Source organism: Cheilinus undulatus, linkage group 10 (assembly GCF_018320785.1).
Source record: "Cheilinus undulatus linkage group 10, ASM1832078v1, whole genome shotgun sequence".
Lineage (NCBI taxonomy): Eukaryota > Metazoa > Chordata > Actinopteri > Labriformes > Labridae > Cheilinus > Cheilinus undulatus.
Genome location: NC_054874.1, coordinates 2,514,794 through 2,534,239, shown reverse-complemented (window position 1 = coordinate 2,534,239; position 19,446 = coordinate 2,514,794). Strand labels below are relative to the sequence as shown.

General features: G+C 39.5%; 1 protein-coding gene across 5 annotated transcripts in view; it reads right to left on the bottom strand.

The window, feature by feature from the left end:
• LOC121516250 (phospholipid-transporting ATPase IA) overlaps positions 1-19,446 on the bottom strand; it is a 215,726-nt gene that overhangs the window by 108,696 nt on the left and 87,584 nt on the right. For 3 of the 5 annotated variants that reach the window (XM_041797431.1, XM_041797432.1, XM_041797435.1), the window contains 4 exons: positions 18,921-18,998; positions 18,746-18,834; positions 12,289-12,333; positions 4,995-5,067 (listed from right to left, as the gene is read on the bottom strand). In XM_041797431.1, coding sequence (XP_041653365.1) covers positions 4,995-5,067; positions 12,289-12,333; positions 18,746-18,834; positions 18,921-18,998 — 285 coding nt within the window. The remainder of the gene's footprint in view (positions 1-4,994; positions 5,068-12,288; positions 12,334-18,745; positions 18,835-18,920; positions 18,999-19,446) is intronic. The other 2 variants (XM_041797433.1, XM_041797434.1) reach the window with 1 other exon arrangement.

Genomic DNA, 19,446 nt, shown 5'->3' with positions numbered 1-19,446 from the left:
CGCTGCCAGCTATCGCCCACACTGGCTGTAGGGCGATCTGTGTCAGGGTAACAGTGACGGACGCTCATCACTCCAGACGTGGTCAGTGTGGACAGAGTTGAGGGTCAAGAGAAAATGGAGTGGAGAGCCTGAGTAAGCCAGTGAGTAAACAAACACCCACCAAGGATGCTGAGACTCTGCAGGGCGGAGAACACGTCCACTGACTCAAGAGAACATGAAAAACACCAGAGGGGATTTTTGTTTTTGTCAGCACTGTTAATACCCCTCTCTTCTGGTCTGCCATCCCCCTCAACACTATATTAACACTACTCCTACAAACAGCCTGCAGCAACGAGAACATGAGGTCTATAATCAGTGAAGCATCATGATAGCCATGAGGATAAAGGGCTCGATCTGTGAGAACAGAGGGCTTCAAATGAATAGTACTGTTTCATTCAGCATACATGAGTCAGTTCAGAGAGGCATTCATGATTTAAGACTGGAAACTAGTGCGAGAGAAATATAAATCATAACAAGTGTTTTAATCTCTTAAAGAAATATTTAAGCAAACTATTATAAAATTTCAGTCAGGGTTGGATGGAAAAATTAAAACCAAATTCAGCAATTATAAAGCTACATTATGGATGGCTACAGCACACATTTTAATGAGAACTGAAATAATACTAACAAATACCATAACTCCAGAGTAAAAGCCACACTTTTAATACCTGTCTTAAATCTACACAGTTGGCTGCAGCTTATATACCAGCATAAAGGGCTAGGATGTTTTACCGAAAGTATGTACAGCCTCCACCACACAGCACAAGACCTAACATGATTAGAAATTGCCCCATTCACTGTGTTGCAAACTACTACTTCACTGCTCAGAATGGGCATGAATACATAACAATATAGACCAGACCAGCGTGGCTGGCACTAATTTTTAACTGCTTTCCTTTCTCAGTAGATCACAGTCAGGCCTTTAAAGATGCAATGTGCAACATTTAGATTTGTAGCATTTAGGCTAATAAACCTGGTAAAAGGGAAACTAAGTATTTATATTCAGGCCCATCCAAAGTAGTGTTTGATCACCTGAATTAGGGCTAAAAAGCAATATGGCCTGCTATGAATGATCACTCCATTTAAAACAGCAATTCATATCCAATTTGCAATACAAGCCAAAAAAATCACAATTTGATATTATTTTCAAAATTGCTCAGCCCTAGTTTAATCTAATATTTTATTGGTTATGATATAGAATGGCTTATTGCTTGTGTTTGCTGCAAAATACATAAGATGAGAGCTTAAAAAAATAACTGCATCTATAAATTGTAATCACCAATTATTACTTTACTTTCCCAAATCACTCAGCCCCAACCTAAATCTATAAAATGGTTTTATATTCTTCTAACTTAGAATAAGCACTTTATTCATGTGTGGGGAGGGTCCCCTCCATGGACTCCAGCCTTGGATTTCTGCATTTTACATGTTAATACAGCACTACAGAATGTGATGCACAATGCTGATGGAGTCACTGAACCGTGAGATTCCACATTATCGCTTGATAGTAGTGCTGTTTCCTGTTTTTTTTTGTATACTTACCTTGTGTCTCTTTTCAGATCGCTCCTTCCTGCCCATCCCTACCTGTTCCCGGTGTCTGAGATTACCTCATGTGTTTCACCTGTGTGTAACTGTCTCCCTTTCCCCAGCATATGTTGGGTCCGTTCGAAAAGTCCCAAAAATTACCTCCTAAGTCCTTTCCTATTCACTTTTCCTTAACCCCGATGAAAAACGTCACCGGGTTAAGGAAAGGAGGGAGTAAGAAGATAGGAAAGGAGAACTGTGGTGATTAAGGAATCCGACTTCACTTTCCCTAGGCGGATGTTATGGACGTGGTGTGTGTTTTTTGTGTAAAAACTACAATTTTAACGTTGATGGACTACAAAATTCGCATCTACCACTCGGTGCGTTCTCTGTGTTGTTATGTGCTGCGAATGAAACGCTAAAACGTCAGAGATATGAGCTCATTAATATTTTTATATCCTAAAGCCTCTTCAGGAAGAGGAACTGTGACTGTGAACATCCAGAACAGCAGAAACTTTTCTCTTAATCTGAACTTTCTGCTAAGTCAATACGACTAGATGAATAATGTTCAAGTCCGTTTATTTCACAACCATATTAAATTGTTTTGCTTTATTCCCTACCTATACATTTTCTTAATTTTCTCGTCTCTGTTAATTTTATCACAGAGTCTACTGTGGTTTTGTCTTTCTTTCAGCTCGTTCTGTGAAAAGCTCTATAAACCGCGTCTTCCCTGCGTAATTATGATGATAGATATAACATTCACAATATGGCAATATGCTGACTTTACTGCTTTAATTGGTTGTGATTCACAAACGTTTATCACATTTACTTTAATATTTCAAAATAGCAAAAAAAATAGTGCAGTTTAAAATACTGACTGATCAGTTTACTACTTGAATAAAATGGAAATGAGAAGAAATGAAATCGTTATCATAAGTTGAATGACAAAGTTTTCATGTCTGCAATATTCATCTGTTCATCCTACTGCCTTCCGTTTATCACATGGATTTTAAGTTTGACTGAATTTTACGGTTTAAATTGGGGTTAGTAAAGTTACAGTCAAGTTATTCAGTTGTTCTGATGAGCGGTCAACAGGTGCATCACTCTAAATGAAGTTTACGCAAAGAATTGTGGGTCATCTTTTCATCTCTCCTTTGGTAAAGGATGGTCCAGTTTTTCCTAGGCTAAAGGAGATAATAAAAGGAAATAATGAAGCTCCTTTCCTTTTCAGTTGGAGAATTCAAATGGCCTTTATCATGGCCCACACTAAAAGGCTTCCAGGTCATTCACTCAGTTAGAAACCTTCCTAAGCAAAATGGACTTTTCAAACAGACCCTTAGTCTCCCCTGTCCTTCCCTTCACTGCCTGATCGTCTCATCCCAAGTGTCAGGGTTCCGGCATCCCCCTCTTGTTTCTAGGTAAATTTTTTTTGCCTCGTCTTTGCCTGCTGTCTTGGATACCTCTGCCTTGTGTTCTGTGGGTTTTTGTGTACCAACCTTGGAGTGATTAAACGGACTTTGAATTCCACCTCTGTGTTAATGAGTCTTGCGTTTGATTTGTTTGGTTCAGCATTACAATTTACAAGTGTTGATGTATGGGATTTTGTAACATTTTGACAGTTGGAATAGTATTATCAAATTTAAGCCTTTTAAAGGCCATTTTAAGATCTGAATTGAGAAAAATTAATACCACTTTCTTGTGCAGAAAACAAACAAAAATGAAAAGGTTTCTCAGTACACTGGACCAGGGCTGAAGTTTCTGATTTAATGAACTTTTTATGAAATGTCACATGGTATAGGGCAAAAAAAAAAGTCATAAATGCCTTAATTTGATGTTTTTTGGCACATTTAATGCCTCTATTTTATCAGCAAGGTGATATCTATTACAACACATTCTTGCAGGTGTGCCGAGCTGATGCAAAACTGTTTATATTATTGAAAAGCAGAAAAATGTGGGTTTTTCTTAGGGAAGACCTGTCAAAATAGGGGTGGACTGTACAGATCTCTAAGTGGGCAACCTGGTAGCCCAGATGTTAGAGAACTGGACTAGTGTTCCAGATAGAACAGAGTTTATTTAATCCTAGTGAGTCAGATAAAGTCAGAGAGGGGTCTGGAGTTCAACAGGAAATTCAGCACTGAAATCCCAGAATTATGGAGAATATTTATGTAACAATTTTTGAAGAAGAAGATTAAAATCATACATGGTTGGCTAGAAAACACAAAATGGATAAGAATATGTCTTAGTCAAAGTGCTTTCAAAAATTTAAGACCTCTCACTGGTAAAAATCAGACTTTTAAAACTTTTTATGGCCTTAAATTTCAAACATGCAAATCAAGACTTCTGAAGACTTCTCAAGGATCTGCAGGAACCCTGTATCCCATGTTCCCAGTCTTTGTGCTCAGCTGAGAAAACTTGTGGTGCTTTTATTTTAAATGCACAGAAGTTTAAAGTGAAGTTTTCACGAATGCTCATCACTCTGCAGGAAGGCAATTCAGGTTGTTTTTCAGCATGGTCCTTAGGTCTTTTTAAGTAGTTGGGTTCCTGTGTTGCCTGGATTTGTCTAGGTTAGTCTGGGTTTTTACCCTTTTATTCTTGGTCATTACTTTTATTCTGGGATTTTACATACCTCGGTATTACGATGTATTTCTAACTTGACATGTTTTTTCAGCATGTCTTAATATTCTTTTAAAAGCATTACCTGAGTTAATAGAAAATAATCAAAGAGAACAGCATTGAGTCACTAAAAAGCTCCAATATTAAGATGTCTACCATCAACAGACATTAGAAGAACAACACAACAACAGATGAATCATCTGCAGATCGTTAGCAGAGATTTACACAGACTGAAGTTGGCACACAGCGGTTGGTGGTGAACAATAATTAGCATTGGGCACAGGGCTATCAATATGAAACTAAAGCAGATCCAAGACAAACTAAATGTGTGGAGAGCTTCTGCTGTCATAACAAAGCAAACTTCACAGCAGGAGAACGACTTTCCCTGGGCGGTGATACTGTTAGTAATTAGATGTGACATTCTGCCTCCATCACGCTGCTCTGCAGCTGAGGGCTCAAACACACGATCAATCAAAGGTTTCATTACTACAGGTGGTCCTCTCTGCTCCCTCCACAGTCTTTTGGCTGATCCTAAATTCAGATTTTCACAGGGTTTTTTTTAGTGTGCAAACAAACATGTCTGAGTCCTCTCATTGTAAAACAATTAAGTTGTTTTCCTGCTCGTGTTAAATCCTGATTAAATCAAAACAAAACATGATGCAACCATGAAACATCCTGAGCGAGTCAACCACAGCGCTGGATTCCAGTTACAATGACATTACACAAGCACACAGAATTAGATTCACAATCCTGCCTTATTTTGTTCCACAGAAGAGTCGCCCAAGCAGGCGGGAGGCACAAACTCTTACGTTACTTACATGATTACTCTGGAGGTTTTCCAGTAAGCTGGGGTCATTAAATCCTGCCTCTTCTGATGACTGCGTGCTGTGCCTGGAGAGAAGAGACAGAAAAGTCAAAACAAGAGCACTCACTGGATTACTGGACAGCACTACTGGACAGCAAACAAACACTGTTGAGACAGGCTGGACTGGAAAAGAAGAGTAGCTGTGATTTTGAACTTTAAAAAGCTGTTAAAAAAAAAAAAAAAAGTATTTTTAAAGAGTTTCTTCTGTACCAGCAGCAAAAACAAAGGAATCTTGAGGACAGCAAAGAAAATGGCTTTTGTAGGCTTGTTGAGTTTTTTCTAGGGATGCTTGATTTTGTATTTTTGCTAATATCTGATATGTTGATAAGAAAAAATATCAGCTAAAATTCTGATATCGATACTGATATTTAAATGAAGTTCAGACCTTAAACTTCAGTGTTTGATGAACACAATTAAAAGTTTGGGGATGTAAAAGTTAACAGAGTTCCGTCTTTGTCAATTTGACATATTTTTTTTTATTGCAGTCTCTTGGAGAGTGTAATTTTCACTGCCTAGGAATCAAAACAAAAGATCCGTTTCCTGCACATGTTTTTCACAAATCAGAATGTAACAATTTAGCTTAAAGCTCAGCGATGGACAGCATGGCAGCCCCAAACATAGGTAGCCAAAATATTTTAATTGCCCCTTGTAGCTGGCTGCAGTAGGATGCCTTTGCATACATTTACTATTATGTATACATTTTATTATCATTATTATCATATTTAAGTCTGCCCCCCACCAAGCATCTGCTCAAAATAAAGCTGGTCCATGTGCAGATGTAGTTGATGACCCCTGGTGTAGGAGGTCAGTGAGGTTGGCTGTTGGGTAAGGGCTGCATAAAGAAGAGGATTTTGAACTGAATGCGATAGGGGTCGAGGAGCCAGTGGAAATTTTGCAGGCGTGCTGCACAGTTCTGAATGTACTGGAGTGTATTGAGGACTTTGGAGGATGCTATTGCAGTAATCTAGTCTGGATGTGATGAATGTATGGATTAAAGTTTGGTCTGCAGGGACGGAGAGTAGTGGACGGATTTGCACCTATGTTTTCCATGTTGTTTTAGAGAGTTGGGTGAGGTGCAGCTGAAATAAGAGTTGAGAGTCCAAAAATGATACCAAGGTTGCGGATGTGAGGAGGGAGACAGGGTGGAAATGTCATTACGAAGGCTGAAGTTATGGCCAGTGATCCTGAGTTCTGATTTACTGTAGTTTAAGGAGAGAAAGTAGATGGTCATCCAGGTTTTGATGGCAGTTGGTTAAAATAGAGTGTGTCTGTGGTGATGGAGGTGGTGGAGATGTAAAGTTGTATGTTGTCGGTGTAAAAATAAAAATGGAGACTGTGGTGACAAATGATAGAGGGGAGCAGGTGTATGATGAACAGGAGAAGACCAAGCACTGAACCTTGTTGGACGCCTTGAGACAGAGGAGCTAAGAAGGAGGAGATGATCCAATCCAGGATAGTGCAGTGCCGGTGATGCTGACAGAATGTTTCAGACCAGTGGTATCAAAATCTGGCCCGTGGCACAGTTATACCTGGCCCTTAAGATCATATCATATTTTTATTATAACTGGCCCACAGTAAAGAGGTCTGCAGATCAACTCAACTATAAAAATTAACACAAAACTTAACCTCAATGTTTTAAAATATTCTTGTTAAATCGTTAAAAAGTCTGGAATGCAGGAAAGAAAGTTGATTTCAATTTCATGTTTTCAATTTTGCATTTCCCAATTACGACTTATACTTGTGATTTTGACTTTTTATTTCATACTTGGCCTTTTAGATTCACAATTTTAAATTTAAAGTCATTTTTTCACCATTTAAACTCACTCTTTTTAATTTCCTCTCACATTTTGGCCTTATTAGCTCTTAACTTTCACTTTTAGACTCACAATTTAAGCTTTAATCTTGTATTTTGACCTTTTAACTCATAATTTCTGATTCAATCTCACATTATGACCTTTTAAACTCATGATTTCAACTTTCTTTCTCAGATATTTGCCTTTTGAAAACATAATTTTGACTTTTTGTTTCATATTAAGACCTTTTGAATGTACAACTCTGACATTTGATCCCATAGTTTGATCTCTTAGAATCACAATTTGCTTAACGACACTGTAACATTGTAACAATTAGAAATTTTAAGTCATATTTTGAGCATTGTAAGTCATTATTTTGAATTGTAAGTCATGATTTGACCTCTTCAGCTCCAAACTTCGACTTTTGAGCCACAACTTAATTTTATCTCATACTTTTAAATTTATTATTTTGAATGATATCCTGTTATTTTGACCTTTTAACTCATAATAATAATATTCAATATCATGTTTTGAGTTTTAAACTTGTGATTTTTAATTTTATCTTCCAGTTTGACCTTTAAATCTCAGAATTATGTAATTTGCATTTTTATTTGGACCTTTTAAACTCATGATTTTGACTTTCTATTTCAGATATTTGCCTTTAAAAAGTATTTTGACTTTTTTTTTTACATTTTAACTCATCATTTTGACTTTTTTAAGTCTGATAATCATTTATCATCAGTGCTGAGTTTTTCTCCCCATAATTCATCACTGAAGAGAATGAGGTTGGCTGTTTATGGTTAAAATATAGACCCATAGGCCCTTAGGTTGGACCTAAATTCAAAATCCGGCCCCCTGCTGTGACTGAGTTAGACACTACTGTCCTAGACGGGGGAGCAGGATGTTGTGGTTTATTATGAATGGAAGGTAATCATGTGAAATAGTAGCTTGTAGCTGTGACACCATGATGAGCTTATCACAGGATGGTTTAGTTGACAGCACTGAAGGCCCAGGGGGAAATGTGTGGCACACCACTGTCGGTATCGCTATCCCTATCAGCTAAAATGGGTTTGGAAATATCGGCGTGTCAGGTATCAGCATAATCCAACATCCCTATATTTCTGTAGTACTTCAAAGTTGTACAGGACGCTGTCACGGTAACAGTTTGAGACCCCTGTTTTAGAGGATGGAGCCTTTTTTTCATAACCAAAGAGAAAAACATCCTTAGACGTGTCCTGGAAACAGCCAGAGCTGCTGCCAACAGTATTGACAGTTGTTGAGAAAAGCATAAAGTGCAGTGCTGACAAAATGTAAATGTGGCTCCCCTGGGCTCCTGTACAGAGGGACTGTTTGAGATTCTGCCCATGGTGCTAAAGGAAAGAAAGAAACGTCCTGCAATGAGACAGAATTTATGCCCATTCATTTATTCACTCGTTTTCCCCTTCATTTGTTATATTCACTCCAGTATTTACATTAATAATAAATGGTGGCCCTGTTTGCTTTAGAAATTCAATAATATGAGATGAACTGCTTACAGAGAAACAGCAGGAGGGCTGAGTTTCTGGCAGCCAGATGGCACCATATTTCTCAGACTCAAACCAAAGCCAGACTTTAACAAATGACTGGGAATACAATTAGTCTCTCATTCTCTCAGCAGACATCATTTTTGTTACTGGCAAGATGCAAAGTAATCCAATATCTTTCAGTCCATTAGGAATATAGCAGAAAAAGGGAAAAAACATGATACAATCTTTCACTGACGACAGAAAGTCAACCTGACCAGAGAAAACAGGATTTTTGACTGTTGAGAGGTCCTTTTATCGATGAAAAGAAGGGATGTATTCTGTCCCTCTAACAGCGCCCTCAGGCAGTGATTTCTGTATGTAACTATGGGCCGCTCACTGGCTGTCTGTTAGGAATCGATTCATGATTCTGTGATAAATAGAGTCCTATAGATCAGGTCGACAGCAGCTTTGTCTGCAGCACTGGGGCTTGATAGAAATGTTAGTGAGACTGCTATTAGCATCCATAAGGTCTCTCTGATCCCATAGGATACACTGCTCTGATCAATGAGAGCCACACTGCTGGCCGGCCATCTACTGACCCTTTAATAGAAAGAAACGAAGACACGGAAGGAACACTGATGCAATTAAATTACAGCAGATATATTACACCAAGGAAGATGCACTTTTGGTTTACTTTTTAATCTGTCTGGACAGGCCCACATAGCGGAGTTCCCGTTTGCTGGCATTTGTCGATCTAAAACTGGCAGATAAAAATATTAATGGTTAAAATGTTCAGCTATAATATGCCAATTACCAGATAAGTAAAAAGTGAATAATTAAATACTATTTATTGTGTTACCTGGAAGATATGTTGCAAGAATCTTTTAATATGAACCCTAAGTAATTTTACTATGACCTACTGTCCATGCGCTGCTGGGGTAGTTTATCTAATCCAGTATCGAGCACAGGGCTAATTGAGGCGCATGAGTAGAGATCAACGGATGATGTCAAAGAAAGCCTATCATGAGGGAGTTTAGAGCTACTGGAAATTATGCAGGGATATTTTGGCCAGGACACTCTTGAAAAGCAGCCAGGATGAGAAAGGCCAGCAGAGGTGTAGTGGACTTCAATGAGTGGGTAAATCTACCTGTGACCAGTTCTGAGATTAAGTGGAACAGTATTCAACACGGAATCACGTCATGCAGAATGGTGTGGACCGCTTGGAGCTGATAGCGAGGGCTCCATCTCTCCTCCTCATAGCTGGGTGTTCATGCTTGGGGCGTCTTTGTTAATCAGCAGCAGGAGCCATCGATGAGAGGACTGGACTGAAGTATACACAGTGGATGCTTTTGTCTTTGTTCGAGTCTAGTCTAAATAAAGTATAAAGGTTGGATTTACTGTTTTAGCAAAGGTTACAGTTGAGATCATCAGTCCATCAGGACAAATATGGAACTATCAGCGAGACTCAGTTCTTATTTGTAATGCAGAACGTTGATGTGGTTTACAGTTAAAAGAGCACTGGTTAGTTATTCATTTTTACAATTTGTTGTTGTCAGAGGAGGATGGTATTTGGCTGCTGCAAGCTGCTAAGTTATGGTAGCAGCTAATGTGCTAACAGGCTAACTTATAGCTAAATGTGCTAATGTGCAGATAAGTTCTATTTTAAATGTAGGTGTATATTGTCCAATTGACTGCATGTGTGTAAGCAAAAACCCCCCTTGTTTCATTATGTTTGTTTCAACCATTTACTCAAAGACAATAAGAAAAAATCTTAGCAAAGAAGCAAAATGTAAGTTTAACCAAACAGAATCAGATGGGTGCATACACTCATGTACTTGCTAATACCAATACCTGTATTTTAAGGAGCATCGGATGTATTTCCGATACTGGTATCAGAATCAGAACAACTCTAGAGGTAATCTCAATGCAGAAAAATATGGTGATGAGATTCTGCAACCAGTTATGGAAGCAGCTAATGTGCTAACAGGCTAACCTATACCTAAGTGGGTAAATGTGAAGCTTAGTGCTGTTTTTTTAATGTGCAGCTGACTGCATGTGTGTAAGGGAAAGCACACTGCTTTCATTATGTTTGTTTAAACCAGTGGTTCTAAATTAGTCCAGCCCCAGGACCCACCAGTCCCTCATGACAAATGGCGACCCAAGTTTCCAAAAAATGTTTAACAATGAATATTAAGTTTATTGAATATGTTGGCGTCTGGAGCATAATTGGACCAAAATACATGATATGAAAGAAAAAAGGGACAAAACTAATAAGTTTTATACCCTCTTTCCTCTTTCTTATACCCTCTTATGTGTAAATTTTTGACAATTTTTCAGAAATTTAGAGAAATTACTCCATTATCATGGGAGAATTTCATTATAAGAAAATGACATAAATTGGTTGAAATATTGATCAAACATTTAAATTTACCCAAGAAATTTTTCCCACCACTTTCTTTCCTGACATCTTGTTGCAACCCATGGAAAACTGGTCACCACTGGTTAAACCACTTACACAATGACAAAATAAGAGAAAGTCATTCTCAGTTATTTTCAAGCTCTGTTCATGTGTAATATGTGTCTCAAAGGCTGTAATAACAGGATAATAAATACTCAGGTTTGATGTCAACTCGATTTCTACCATCTCAGTTTTGGGTCACTACTGCAAAGTACACAACAGAAATTCAAAAATACTGACATATCCCATTAAACCTGGAGGCTTTCGTCTTCTATGACGTGTTTTCTTGCTCTGATTTCTGTTTTTTTTTTTTTTTTTTTATTGCTTGCATGTTCCAAGTGTTTCCAATTCACATGCAAGTTCTGTGAAAATGCTGCTGAACTTCTGACAGAAAATCTTTGGCGTCGTTATTACTGTTTGTGGAGCTCGTAAAGGAAAAAAGCCCTGAGCTTTTTTTTTCCTCTGGTGAAGGAGCGCAGAGCCACAATGTCAATTGTCTTGATGAAATTTCTGAAACATGGGGCTGGGAGTGGAGGAACGGTCAGTTATTGATTATCTGCCAGCACTCAGAGGTCCTGTCACTATGGGAACAAGAGTGCTGGCTGTTCGCAGTCGATACAGCAGACGAGGACCCGATCAATCCTATGACACAGCATGCCGTCCTAATAGAATTATGTCTGTGTTTTACATTGCTTTGGGCTGCACTGGGATCTGATATGGCTCTAACATTATATCACATACATTACACTTTAGTTCTGTCATCAAGCAATAACACAGATGCTTATCTCCACCTTTCCTAAGTTTATAAGATATTGAGTGCTTAATTCAGGCCTCTTATTTAGTCGTGTGAAAATCAAAATCAAGGCAAAATGAAACATTCTTTCCTGGATGATTGCATCTTCCTAAAAGCAGCAAGATCGAACATTTTTGGCTTGATAGGCATTAACGAATAGGCCTCAATCCTCCATGCAAAATAGATCAGACACGCCCATGCAGTTACTGCAGATCTAAACACTTCAGCAGATGGATCTCAGAATTAGAGAATTAGAGCTGGTTGAGAGTATGTGCATGACAGAGACACAGAGAAGAAGTGGGAGTGGAGGTTACGTAAGAAAAAGTTAGTCTGGTGTTAACTGGAGACTGTGCAGCACAACTTCATCCTCCGCAACACTCGGCAAACGCAGGACGACTCGGTCTATCAAACCTGCTGAATGCATGAGTGCCTGTTAGAAGCCACGACACATAATCAACAATTACTCTAACAGCAGCATGTAGAAGAACATCTGTGTTAAGGCTGTAACAGAAAAAAGTGAACCAGGAGCCACAGTCACATACAGACACGTCCCAAGGGCACAGAGAGGAAAACAACAATAACAACAAGAACAGTGAGGTACTGTTTTCAAAGTCACAATTTCCACAAGGCAAGGCAGCACTGATACATCACAGAAGCGAAGGGCAAAAAGACGACCATTTCACAACCAGTCATCTTACCAGTCGTCCTCTGCAAAACTACCCTCCTCAGCCTCAGCGACGTGACTGTAGGAAGAAAAATGAGCTTGTTCAAGCCTATAGTTGACATGTTTCTCTGCTGATGAGAAGACTCTGGGTGGAATTAAACATGGGGTTGTTTGTACTAATGTATCTCAGTGAGTCTGCATCATCCCTCACAACTAAATTTAGCACAAAAAGTAAGAAAATTTGTGTTTGGAAGAGTATTTCTTTGTTGTAACAATGCTTCTCGGAAACAAATCTTGTGGGAGCATGCATTTGTGGGATGAGCAGCAGAGCTGAGTATGTGGGTTACGCCCATGAAAAATTAGCCATATCTTCTCCCAATGCCAAATCACTTATTCTGCTGTTGTTTTCAGCTCTTGTTTTGAGCTAAATACAGGCCAAGCCAAACTCTGGTCTCATAGGGCTGCTAGGAGGCTGGCAATGACTGCCCTTCACCGTCAGGCCCACTTGCACCGGTTGGATCATAGGGTCCACGTGTGGAGATGAAGAGGAGAACGCTATGCTGATTGCTGCGCCAATAGAGTAACACCTTTTGGTGGTGGTAGTGCGATTGTGGAGGCATCTCCCTAGCTGAAAAAACAAGGTTTGTCATAATTCCAGGTAATTAGAGATGTTTCCATACCATTTTTTCTGTCCTGATACTGATTCCGATACCAAGGTGTTGGATATCGGTCGATACCAAGTACCAAGCCAATACCGGTGTGAACTTTCTGGACTGACTGTTCAGATTAGCAAATTATTTTAGACCTATATTTGACTCAGAACATGACTCAACAAATAGAATCATAATGTACAGCATATTTGTGAGCCTAATGCTGTTTTCCTGCTGATTATTGAGTTTTACTCTTAAATATTAAATAACAATAATACAGGGGGCTGCATCACAGACTCTCTCTCCATTATGCTCTATTCAGGCAGCATGATGTGATTACAGAACAGCCTGCCATCGGCTGACAGACCCTCACAAAGGGAAAACTATATGAAAGCAGTCCAGCTAGCAGTAATAAATTATTGTAATTGGATTGAAATGGGTAAAAAGACGTTCAATATCAGGTTTACTGGTGTGGATTTAATCACTGAAGTCCCCAAAAGTCACACGAGTTCCAGGCTCACTGAAAATGCTGCTGCAAGGATTCAAAGACATCAATAGCATCAATGGGAAGGAACAGCGCCTAGCTTTAAGAGGACAAACAAGTAAGAGGCAACAATTTCTGGTTCAAAAGTTATTTAACTCCTAATAAACCGTCTGACTTCCTGTCGTGTATGACAGCGCTGGTCTGGAAGGCGTTTTAACGACCACATTCAGAGAAAAACTGTCACACAGCCTCCATTATTTGCTGCTGCAGTCGGTCCTTTGGTTTTTCTTCACTGCTCTAAAATCAGTAGCTTGTGCATGCAGTGCTTTCCGGCAGTGAAGAAGAAGGATTTCCGGTTTATAGCGCTGACAGTTAGCATGGCTAAACGGATCACTGCATAGACTCGTGTGCTCGCCGATACCAATACCTGCATTTTGAGTAGTATCGGATGTATTTCACATACAGGTATTGGAATCAGAACAACTCTAGAGGAAACTTAAATGCAGAGAGATATGGAGATGGCATTCTGCAACCAGTGGTAATAGTATTTCTCCACAGTCTAGGACTGAACTCCAAACTGACAATGCCGCCCTCACAGAGCAGGGTTTATCAGAGACTACCTCCAGAATTTGGGAGTGGAGAGAATGGCATGGCCTGCACAATTGAACACTTGTGGGATCAGCTTGGGTGTGCTGCTCATGCCAGAGTGACCAACACAACCATTAGCCAAGTTGGGGCGAATGCTAGTTGAAGAATATACTCAATAAAGAATTTAAAAAATCGAATAAACACAGGTAAGATTAGATAAAGACCTGTCAAAGTGCCTACTAAAATTTAAGACAACTGACTGGTGAAAATAAGACGTTTAAGACTTGTTCATGTGAACCAAGATTCCTGCCTTAACTAATTAACAACCAGTCTTTATTTTAGGATTCACAGAGTGAGTTTGTTTTCTTGCAGTTTTATTTAAATGCAGTAAGATATTGCTCTGATAAAAAGGTAAATTATGTGGTTGTATGAAGGTAGTGTTTTGAAGCAAGTAAGAAAATCTAATCGCATCAAAGACTGGACCCCAACAATTTAGCACAGGAAAACAATCAAACAAAAGAGGGTTTATGGTTTTATTCATAATAAATCTTATTGTAGGGATGGCTGACTGTACATTTATCACTGTGAAATGTTCTCCTCTTCATTCAGGTGTAAGAACTCTGAAACTTCAGTCTGTTTGTGAGTGTTTTCTGTTTCATGGTCATCAATGAATGCAGCAATAGAAAAAAAAACATCTTGATGCAGTCTGAGAGCCCCGCGCTCAGAAATGAAATGCCTAATAATTTAGACTCTGCTCCACAGTTCAGGGTCTAGTTTCCTGTGAGGAGGCGATCAGACAGCGAGATCCACAGAACATTACGACTGATTCATAAGTTCAGTCATTTTAACATCATCATGGTTAACAACAATGATACACAGGAAACCAGAAAGCCCCTGGCATACAGGCTGAAGGACAGACACACACATACAGTGTGAAATAACTGTATCATCTCTAAACCAGCACATCTTAAATGTCTGTCACCTGTGTCCGTCAAAAACAAGCTTCCTTCAGACTCAAACACTCAGGAGGAGCCTCTCAAACCTAAACTGTGCATCTCATTGAGATCTGAACGCCAATCCAGTGGAATTAATTAATGTCTGCACCCTGGGGGTTGCCTTTATTAATTACAGCAGCTCTTCATTTGCGGCGAGGAGCACATGCGAGCGGCGGTGTCGGGGGGGCGTTGTGCGTGTGCCGTCACCAAAGTACAAGTCATGCCACTTAGTAGGAACTACGCACTTCCATGTTCATTTATGTGAATTTAGAAATGGAATCTACATAATTTACTTCACCTTTTTGTGCCAAAAATAGACGAGCGCTCCCTGAAGCAGAGAGCGATACATTCAAATATGTCCTTATGTAAAAGCTAATTAACATCAGTCTTCAAGAAGCATTTAAATATGATAATCTTAGCAGTAGAGACTCTAAATTTAATGTTTAACTGGTCTAGTATGGTTAAAAAAAAAAAAAAGTATCTAAAGAGTTTTTGTGCATAATTCACATGATTTTTAGGTCAACTGCAGAAACTGGAATCAAATTATTCAAGAAATAAGATGAATCAAGAATGGATGGCAGTTAAATGATGCACAGTACAATCTTGAGTATAAGCTGCACTTTAAACCTCGTGTATTTTCTAAAAAGTTGGCTGCAACTTTAATCCTTTATAGCATACAAGGGCAAAGACACACTTCATTACTGTTACTGTGTACAGCTGCTACCATCAAACGCTGATTGAGGACAAACTGTTAGTTGTTATGGTCGTACGTCTTCTCTTCTGCTTACTCCAGAATCTTTCTGGACAGAGTGAAACCAGTGGTGGGTGGTACACTGGTGTAAATACCGCCACTGGTAAAATTTCTGCCACAGAATGGATATTTGCAACACTGTCATCATCAGTTTGAATGCCTACTAAGCACCAACCAAGCACGGTTAACAGGCAAAACGTGTGTTCTTTCTTCTCCAAGTTGTATGGCTGTAATAACTGCAACAAAGTCAGTGTGCCGTCTGTCAGCCTGCCTGGGGCTTTAACACAAGCTGTGCGCTGGATTTGCTGGTCTCGGCTTGTCTAGAACCTGGCTCTTCATCTTACGACGGCTAAAACCACCGTTTAAAGGTGTGTTTGGACTTATGATTTTTTTTTTTTAAGTCCATGATGAGTCAAAGATCCAGACTGCAAAGTTAAATGAGGCCAGAGAAGCTGTAAACTAGGGATGTTCTGATACCATTTTCTCCTTACCGATACGATTTCGATACCAAGGTGGTGGGTATCAGCCGATATTGAGTACTGATCCGATACTGGTGTGGACTTTCTGGACTGTGTGCAGACTAGCAAATTATTTTAGACCTATATATGACTCAGAACATGGCTAAACAAATAGAATCATAATGTACAGCATCTCTGTGAGCCTAAAGCTATTTTTCTGCTGAGTTTTACTCCTAAATATTAAAACAACAATAATACAAGGGGCTGCATCACAGGCTCTCTCTCTCTCTCCTTTATGCTCTACTCAGGCAGCTTGACGTGATTATAGAACAGCCTGCCATTGGCTGACAGACCCAAACAAATATGGTGGTTAGCATTTGGGCTATGGGTTATAAATGACTGTAATTTGACTACAATGGATAATAAGACTATAATATAGTAATATATCGGGATTACTGGTGTGGATTTCATCATTGAAGTCCCAAAAAGTCACACGAGTTCCAGGCTAGCTGAAAATGCAGCCGCAAGAAATTCAAGGACATCAGTAGCGTCAATGGGACAACATAACGGCTATCTTTAAAAGGGAAAACAAGTAAGAGGCAACGATTTCTGGTTCAAAAGTTATTTAACTCTTAAAAAACTGTCTGACTTCCTGTCCTGTGCAACAGCGCTGGTCTGGAAGGCATTTTAACAATCACATTCAGAGAAAAACTGTCACACAGCCTCCATTCTTTGCTGCTGCAGTCGGTCCTTTGGTTCTTCTTCTCTGCTCTAAAAATGGTAGCCTGTGCATGCAGTGCTTTCCAGCTGTGAAGAAGAATTGATTTCCACTGACAGTTAGCATGGCTAAACGAAACATAAATATAAAGCTAATAACGGTATTAGATCAGTGCATAAACTTGTGAACTTGCCGATACCAATACCTGCATTTTAAGCAGTATCGGATGTATTTCCATTACCGGTATTAGAATCGGAACAACCCTACTGTAAACTAGCTGCAAAAACTTGCCGGCTGGACAGCCAAAGCTAAGCTAAATCAATGATAAACAGGGTACTTCTGTCAGGTTGTTATCTTTCTGAAATTCTTTTACTTTGAATGCCCTCATCAGGAAATGTGCTGAAGCCATTAGCAGTTCAACACACCTCAGGAGGAAAGATGGAACGTGAAACTTGGAGTGCAGCTAGAAAGAAGTAGACAAAGAGAGACTAAAAATAAATCGAGTATACCATCAATGGCTTGTTTTAAGGGAGAAGGGGTTTAAAAAAATAATTTGATTGATAATATGAAGGAGGAGCCATCCTGGTAAAACTAAACCAACTAAAACTCCAAAACCTTCTCACGGGTTATGAAGACAGATGATGATCTGAAGGCCTCAAATCTTTACTTATGACAGCCATCTCTCTACCTTAGATTCTATTTGAAATCATCTGTCAACTCATGCCTTCTGGTTTTGTATTAAATTTTTTATCACATTAAATTTTGAGTGACATTATTTTCAAAAGCTCAGAAAACAAGAAAAACCCCAAAGCCTGCATCATGAAAACAGTGCTGCCTCATTAAAACCTGCCCTTTTTCTCTCCTGATGTGAAATATTCATCCATATTTATCAGTTGCATAAGAGGGAGTCCTTGTTGCAGAGAATCAAAGGATGAAATCTGTACTCAGGATGAAGGGGAGCAAGAGTGCTGCCTCATTTCAGTCTGTGCAGGGAGGAGCGTCTTTCCCTGACGACCAGTGGGATTGACCCAATTAAGGAACCATTAAAAGGAGGAGAAAAGACAGAAAACACCTGAAAACCCTGACAAAGACACACTACACATCATGGATGATCTTTGAGGTTAGCCTCAGCGTGCACATCCTGTTTCTTTGAGTCTCAATAATATTGACAAACAACAAAGTTGTCTGTTTGCTCTCTGGTAGAGTAATCACAGCATAATGTCAGCTTTGGTACAGAACACTCTAGATAAAACACTCTTTTGTCCTTCAGCCTGCACTTCATCAATCATGCTTTTAATTGAATCCTAATGGGATTAATCATGTTCTGTCACGCCTGCACTTGCTTTGCTTCTCTGAAGATGCTCTGCTCTCTCCCACTTGTTTCGCACCCACTACGGCTAATTATCAGAGCACTCAAATAAAATGAGACTACATTCAGAGGAGAAAAACATTAAGGGATGATTACATGAAATGCAAATTCAAAAGGAAATGCTTTAATGTCACTGGCACTCAGGGGAAAATTAAAACGTGGACTATTCTGTTTTTTAACTGGAGAAATACTTAAAAACACAGCGTGTTTTTAAGATCTCCATCATGAAAAAGGGGCCTATGAAGGAGAAGGTACAGTGGCTTTGCTTGCAAACGCCTGGCCGTCCTTTATTTATAGTTTATGTTGAGAGGAGCACTGATGCAGCTGCTAATGAGAAGGAGAGGAGGAGAGAGCAACACCAGATGTACCGCGCTGCACACTCGGCATTTAATGACGGTGAGGGGGAAGGCGGCAGAAAAAGATGCAAAAGGAGGGAAGAGGGGAACTTTTGGTGAAAGGTGAGGGAAACGGAACGTACCCATAAGCCACGCCGGCGATGGTGCACTTCTTGAACTGCATCACGTTGCAGGTTAGGGTCCCGGTCTTGTCAGAGAAAATGTACTTCACCTGTAATAGTAAAGCAGACAGAAAACTCTCATCTATGAGTGATTCAGGAGGAGATGCTGTTCTTAAGATAGAAAGGAAGTCATTACCTGGCCTAATTCCTCATTCAGATTGGACGTCCGAGCCATGGCAGGGGTGTTAGTCGGCTCATAAAGCATATCAGTGTCCTGAAACATATAAGAGTCAAACATTCCTTAAAAGTTTTCATCAAATCACACACATCAGTAGAGAGAATAAAAAGCTCATATTGAAGGGAACTCTAGCTCACTTTATTTCAGCTGAGCCTCTCCGTACCTCAGTCTTTTTCCCCCTAAAGAAAACACTGAACCAACTCAAGCTGTGGGAAGTGGAGCCGACTGAGAACTGCCCTAAATGTTGCTAAAAATTCCTCGCTAGGATTTCCATTTAAAATTTAATGAATAAAGGAGCCCAGAATAACTTTAGGCAAAAGAAACAGTACGATTCCTCAGCGGAGAGAGATGCCGGCGCTGACCTAGATGCCGAGAATATAAAAGCATAATATTTTAAGAGCTCAATCAGGTCAAAAATGTGTGTTCAGTTTGGAATGCAGATTTCAGCGCGTTTTTTCATGGTGAGAATGCACAACCCCAATCC